Genomic DNA, 6,697 nt, shown 5'->3' with positions numbered 1-6,697 from the left:
ATAGGGTAGATGATTCGAATCTCAAACTTTTTTTTAGTACAACATATTTCATAATACCATATACTCACAATATAATATTATACACAGTACATGTAGAAGAATTCCGATTTCCTTTCGCAAAGAAGATAAATTAACATATTTTTTTAAGTTCAACAATCGAAAATGAAGAATAAGATTATTGACTTTTGAGAAAATAATTAGTATTTTTGATTCATTAAACTATGTTAGATTAACGAACACGATGGATATATTAAAGAAATATATTCCAAAAGAAAGAAAGATTATGTTTGATGACTTTGACGAGTTAACACAACACTTTCACACAGTTAATCTTAAAGATAAACATATAAAAGTGCTTTTTAGTACGATAGAGGATTGGAAAGCAAATGGGAGAATTTAGAGTTGAAAAGAATTTTTTCTTAAAAGAAAGTTATTAAAAAAAAAAAAAAAGAAAAGATAAATACTTTAAAAATTACAATATTGGGGAAGGCAACAAAAGGAAGTCTGTGCCTCTCGTTACTTCCCCACTTGCCGCCTCCATTCCGTCCAAAGCGGCTGGCGATGTTGGCTGCCAGCGTTCGCGTTTCTCACCATCTCCGGGAGTTCGACTCTCACTTTGCCTTCGGATTAACCTCCGGCCTTACCTCCTCCGCCATCCTTCTCTTTCCTCCCATATGGCCTCGCAATCCCACTTCTAATTTTCCTTCAATTTCTCACCGCTCTCAACCACGTCGGGTTTCTTTCTTTTGCTCCATTGTCCCCTCCACTTCCTCTGGCGAAATTCCCGTTCTCTCAGATTGTTTTGGGTAACTTTCTATTCCGTTTTCTTCTAGTACTTATGAGCATCCTTGCTGTTTAGTTACAATCTTACCTATTGGCGTTTTGTTTCCCAGTTCACGAGAGGATGATCGTGAAGTCTCTGTGGCAGGTTTGTGTTCCTTCATTGTCTCCTTTTTTTCTCTTGGAACTGTTGTCAATTTCATTGAAGAATGCGAATTCGTAATCTCGTCTTAATTTGTTAAGCTTATTTCATTTGAGGGAATGTGAAGTTGAACGACTTTTTGACTATATGATTGTTTGCTAGAATGCGGGTTCAAACTGGCTCCGATTTAAGTGCAATACCACGAGAATTGGGTTTTGTTAGAAATAGTAAAATAATGCTGGTTGTTCAAGATACAAGCTCCCAAAAGGGAATGAAATCAAAACAAAATTCCCAAATAAAGAAAAAGCTTCAAATGTTAGTAAGTGTAAAAAAAAATTCAAAATTGGAGAACTAAATTCCTATGCTCTTGACAGGATTGATGATCCTAAGATTTAGGGTATTGATGGGTCTTTTCCCTAAAGTATATAGTCAGTGTAGTACAAAGGAAACTTCATTACGATGGCATTTATTCCACTTAGTGTTCAAACAGTTGATGGCTTAATGTAGCACGCTGGAATGGAATAGGAATATAATACACTTATGGAGTCACCAACTTGAGAGCAAGTAGTGAAGACTTAGATATTGTTTATTTTGTTTTTAAAAACAATATTTTAATAAAAAGAAACCAGCTTTCATTGAGGGGGTAAAAATACAGAAGGGGTTACAAAATGGACAATCCAACAAAAATAGCCAAATCAAGCCAACTTAAGTTGGTCACGGTCGGATGGGGATACAGTAGCTTTGATTCATAGTTTTAGGAATGTGTGTCACAGTATTAGATGGATATTCTCCCTTCTAGTTCTAGGTCCTCCAGTTTGGTAATTATGTGATGAAGTTTTCTTTTCTTCTGTTGGATTAGCTTGCTATAAGAAAGTTGGAAATATAATTCTGTATTTCTCCTATTATTTATAGTTTTGACAGTAGGAGACCATTTCTTTAAAATCATATTTTGTCACTCAGGAGGAATAGTAGCATTAGGAAAATTTGATGCTCTCCACGTTGGTCATCGAGAGCTTGCAATTCAAGCATCAATGGTTGGATCTCCATTTCTATTGTCATTTGTTGGAATTGCTGAAGTACTTGGTTGGGAACCTAGGTAAGCAAAATTTGTTTTTCTTTTTTTAACTTTATTATTTGTTTCATCATGATCGGTAGGAAAATCACATCTGACCGTTGATGTAGTAGGAATAAGATATTATGGTCAAATCCTTAATCTATTAGGATTAAGATTAGTTTCTTTTATTTACTAGGATTGGAATTAGTTTCTTTTATTAATTAATATTAGGATTAGTTTCTTTTATTAATTAGGATTGGGATTAGAGCTATAAATAGAGTATTTTTCTTCTTATATTGACAACTTTTAAAAACATTATTAAAATTCTCTCATTTGGTATGTATCAACTGTGCCCTTACAAAATAGAATTTTGTGTCGTTTTGATTGTTTTCTAAGGTTCTGACATATTTCACAATTTTATGCAACTTCAAATATTTTCCTGTGGAAGGTTTCCCTATTCTAATCAATTTTGGTACCAAGAGAATCTGTACGAATATCTGATCCTCCATTTTTTTGCTTCAGTATAACATGAAATGATTCAGATCGAGTTTCCAACTTTCCCATGGAATTCTTGCAAGTTATAAGGGTGTTGTTATAATCCTATAATGTGAAGTTGGTAGTTTTGGGCGATGTGAAACTCATATATTTTCTCCTATAAAGGATCCACTTATGGGACATGAACAATTAATCTCAATGGACTGGGAGTTTAGTTGGGTTCTCTCTTGATAAGAATTTGGATGATCGATTCTCTTCTGGAGTGTAACCGTAACTCTTGTTCAGTTGTATTTAGTGGACAGGTCCAGAAATTCATTAGCTCCTGATAATTTTAAATTCTAATATCTTGTGGTAGCCATCCCTTTTCCATTAAGGCTTGATGGCTTGCAACAATTGGGTGTAGCCAACAGCAGAAAGAGAGCAAGGCACTCCAACATTATGGTTGGCTGTTAACAATCTGCAACAAAGAATGGAGGAAAAATTTGGGGTCATTGCTCGAGGCATTCAACATAGTTTCTCAGCAATTGAGCAATTAGTTGTTCGTATTCAAGGATACAAGTTTGCAGAAGGGAATAAAAATAAAAATAAATAAAGAAAACAGGAGAATATTGCATGAACGGATGGTTAAAAAGAAACAAGAACAAAATCTTTAAAATGAAAAAAACTAAATCCCTTTCTATTGTAAACCATCTAGCTATCATCATGATAGAATCAGGATGAGCCTTTGGAGTCTTCTGCAGACTGCTAGAATCTTAATTCTAGGTCATGTTGGTAGTTAGTACAGGTTCCAAGTTCCAACTAGCAATTGAGAAACTAGTTACAAACTCCATAGAGAAATCCTGCTCGGGAAAAGAAATGGATTCCCGTGATCGGAGGAGACACCACATTTGACTGAAAATGTACATTCTGTGGAAAATAACTCGGTTAAAGCAGAGATTCTGGTGAGATTCTAAAAGTGGTGATGATTTGGAGGAAATCATTAGACGGGGTATCAAAACTATAGATTCTTCTCTTCATCATTTTTTTAACATTCAAGTTTCTTTTAAATGAAACAAAGTTTCACTGGACCTAGATTAACACATCCCATCAACCTGTATTTGTGTCTGGTCTCTCTTACCTATATACTCTAATTTCAGGAAAACAAGTATCAGTGTGGTATCCTGTGTCCGCTGTTTCTTTTTGTAATTGTTTGTAGAACAATGAAAATTCGTCTAAGAAACATCTGATAGTTTGCTAAAATGTTTTATTCTGTTTCTCTACCTGTTTTAGATGGGCAAATAATGGGAATATGAATACCATCTGTTATGTCCTCGAGGATTTGTCATGAAGATGTTGAGTTTATTCAGTTGCAGATCTCTAACCCTTCCTTTGTTCTCAACAAGTGCTAAGAATTATATTCTTGGAGTTAATTATTTATCTGTTAGTTAAATTGAACAGGGCTCCCATAGTTGCTCAATGCGATAGGAAGCGAGTTCTTTCCTCATGGGCACCATACTGCCAAAACTCAGCTCCATCAGAATATCAGATTCAATTTTCGAGCGTCCGTTATCTTACTCCAAGAGAATTTGTTGAAAAATTATCAAAGGAGCTTCGTGTTTGTGGAGTTGTGGCAGGTAAGTGGAATTAAAAAGTGTTATGCAAGTTTTTTATTGGTAAAATACTCTCTTTGACTTGGAGTAAAATGTAATCGTTTTGAGGTTTCAATTGACGATGATGGCAGGGGAAAGCTATAGGTTTGGATATAAGGCAGCAGGTGATGCAGCAGAGCTGGTGAAACTGTGCGAGGAATATGGGATAAGTGCTTATATTATAAAATCTGTGATGGATAGAAACCAAAAAGTTCTTAATTCTGCCAATTCAAAGGAGAGAGGACAAGTGTCTTCTACTCGGGTTCGCCATGCACTTTCCATAGGAGATATGAAATATGTCTCTGAGCTTTTAGGCCGCAGGCATCGTCTTATTTTGATGGAAAAAGGCCTAGAGGGATTTAGCAATACCAATAGCAGAGTGTCAGCCCCAAGATCATGTTTATTAAATTTATCTCCAAAAGAAGGTTTCTATAATAACTGTTTTCTCTGTACAACTGATGAGAACCTAATTCCATGTCGGGTAGCTATCGACTCCACTCATGTTCACATAGAAATGGATGATATAGGTACAATCCATCTTGTAGGAACACAAGACTGCGTCAATATTGAATTTGGCGATGGAGTATGATTGTGTTGGATTTCACCTCCTTTTATTTTTCTAGAGACAAAAGGAATTCCTGGATGACCTCTCTTATATTCACATACTGAAATGTCTAAATCCCTTGGACTCTGAATTATATATATACATCAGCGAGATCCATAATTTTTCTTGCAAAGAGATGTGGAGCTAATCTGGTGATTCAATTTGAGGGCGTTTCAGCAATAATGTTCTAAATATATGCAGACACGAAACACGGTTTCACGGGCTGATGTGGATAATGCAATCATTTACAGCTGGTTCAGTGAAGTTTTACAACTTATTTTTGGCAGGAACAGTTTAGTAGTTTCCTTCAGCTATCTGACAGATTCAAATGACCCATTTTTTTTCAAGTATGTATTAGCTAGAGCACATTGTTTGCAAAGTATTTATTATATTTATGTCTTCATGTACATTTATCTGGAAACAAATAATTCAAAAGGCATCGTTTTATGTTGGAACTGTACAGGGTATCAATAATTTGTTTTGGAACAAATAGCTTTATAGAATTTTTCTTTTTTCAACAATTCAAGGGTTGCTTAGATCCTTTTCACTTGATTCTTGGAATGTAAGACAGGTAGAACTGTAGCCATGTTTGCCCATGTGCTCTTAAATTTCTTGGTTCCCTTCTTCAATAACCATTTTGAACTTTGCTTGTTTCTGAGTTTTCTTCTCTTCAGCCAACTTTCTGAGTTAGTCAAATCCATTATTGCTTATTTGATAATCTCTTGGACTGATTTCTCTACTTATTTCATTTTAAAGGTTTTGGAGCTGAATCTTTATCACCCAATCTTTGACCCTTTACTTGCCTTCCACTTAAATTAAAATGCTTTCTCCATGAAAAGAAAAGATGAACGGAACGTTCCCTTTATAATTATACTGTATACACTTAATGTGTTTAATACTTATATCGCCTCACTCGGTTTGGATACTCATTTTGTGGTTAACATTGGTGGATTGTTTATAATGGAAAATAGTCGTGGGGTTTGAGAGTTATGATTGTTTGTGGAAAATTTGAACAAAGTTTACCTATTATGATATTTCATTGAACAACAATAACTTTTGTGAAATTTAAAAAGAAATTATCGAATCTTTTATGACACCATGTCAATTAAATATTTAAAGAACTTAATTTTTTAGTACGTTGGTTTGATGAATGATTGTTTAAATGGTAGTTGGTGATGCATCAATCAAGAAGGAAATGTTTGATTAATGAACTAAACTTTATTGATTGTGACGATTAGTTATCAAAATCTATAAATTTATCGAAGTTTTGAGTCCAATTCAAAGTTTGAGCTTTTGTTCTATCAATCTATTTATCTCATAAAGATAATGGTTTGATTAATGAATTTGCAGAGTGTATATACATTTTTTGCAATGTTTAGATTAGTACTTTAATACTTAGAATACTTTTATTAATATATATCTTAATCCATTAAACTTCCCCGTTGATATATTAGAAAGAATTAAAACACATTCAATTATTTGTTAGGAGACATTCCTAACCAAAGAAATGAGAAGAAATAATATTCTAAAAGGAAGCAAAATCAATAAAAATTGGAAGTTGAGGTTGTCTTGTTGGCAAACATGAAGATGGCAGTTGGCTTCAATGATTAAAATGCTCCTTTATCCAATTATCATTACCTCAATAAACGAAATGCTCACCCATACTTTTAAATTACAAAATGTCAAGAATGCCCCCATCATCGGTTTTATTTTTTTTTTTATTTTTTTTTATTTTTTTTTTAATTAAAATTTCGTCCATTTTCAACGTGATTTTACATTTCATCAAGTTCAAAATCAACAAAAGTTTAAGCAACACAAAAGGGTAAGCTAAGCAACGATTCATTGTTAATGTGAGTATACTAAATCTAGACGACACTAAGTTGGTTAAAGCTTTAATTTTCGACATCATTACATTAGGAGAAGGTGAGGGTAATTGGGTAACTTCAGAAAAGAGGATTAGCTGATAGCTGCATATTAGCATCTAACATTCTTAA

General features: G+C 33.9%; 1 protein-coding gene across 1 annotated transcript; it reads left to right on the top strand.

Moving 5' to 3' along the window:
- Positions 1-477: 477 nt before the first annotated feature.
- Positions 478-5,158, top strand: LOC103488775 (FAD synthetase 2, chloroplastic-like). Its single transcript, XM_008447669.3, has 5 exons — positions 478-806; positions 894-928; positions 1,883-2,018; positions 3,909-4,084; positions 4,192-5,158. The coding sequence occupies exons 1-5, from the start codon at positions 562-564 to the stop codon at positions 4,686-4,688; spliced, it is 1,089 nt and encodes a 362-aa protein (XP_008445891.2). The 5' UTR covers positions 478-561; the 3' UTR covers positions 4,689-5,158.
- Positions 5,159-6,697: the final 1,539 nt, after the last annotated feature.

The sequence above is a fragment of the Cucumis melo genome, chromosome 10 (genome assembly GCF_025177605.1).
Source record: "Cucumis melo cultivar AY chromosome 10, USDA_Cmelo_AY_1.0, whole genome shotgun sequence".
Taxonomy (NCBI): domain Eukaryota; kingdom Viridiplantae; phylum Streptophyta; class Magnoliopsida; order Cucurbitales; family Cucurbitaceae; genus Cucumis; species Cucumis melo.
This window is presented reverse-complemented; position numbering and strand designations above follow the sequence as displayed.

Coding starts and splice junctions, on each gene's coding strand:
- LOC103488775 (XM_008447669.3), top strand. CDS start 562: ATGTTGGCTGCCAGCGTTCGCGTTTCTCACCATCTCCGGGAGTTCGAC. Junction 807..893: donor GTTCTCTCAGATTGTTTTGG/GTAACTTTCTAT, acceptor TTTGTTTCCCAG/TTCACGAGAGGATGATCGTG. Junction 4,085..4,191: donor TGTTTGTGGAGTTGTGGCAG/GTAAGTGGAATT, acceptor CGATGATGGCAG/GGGAAAGCTATAGGTTTGGA.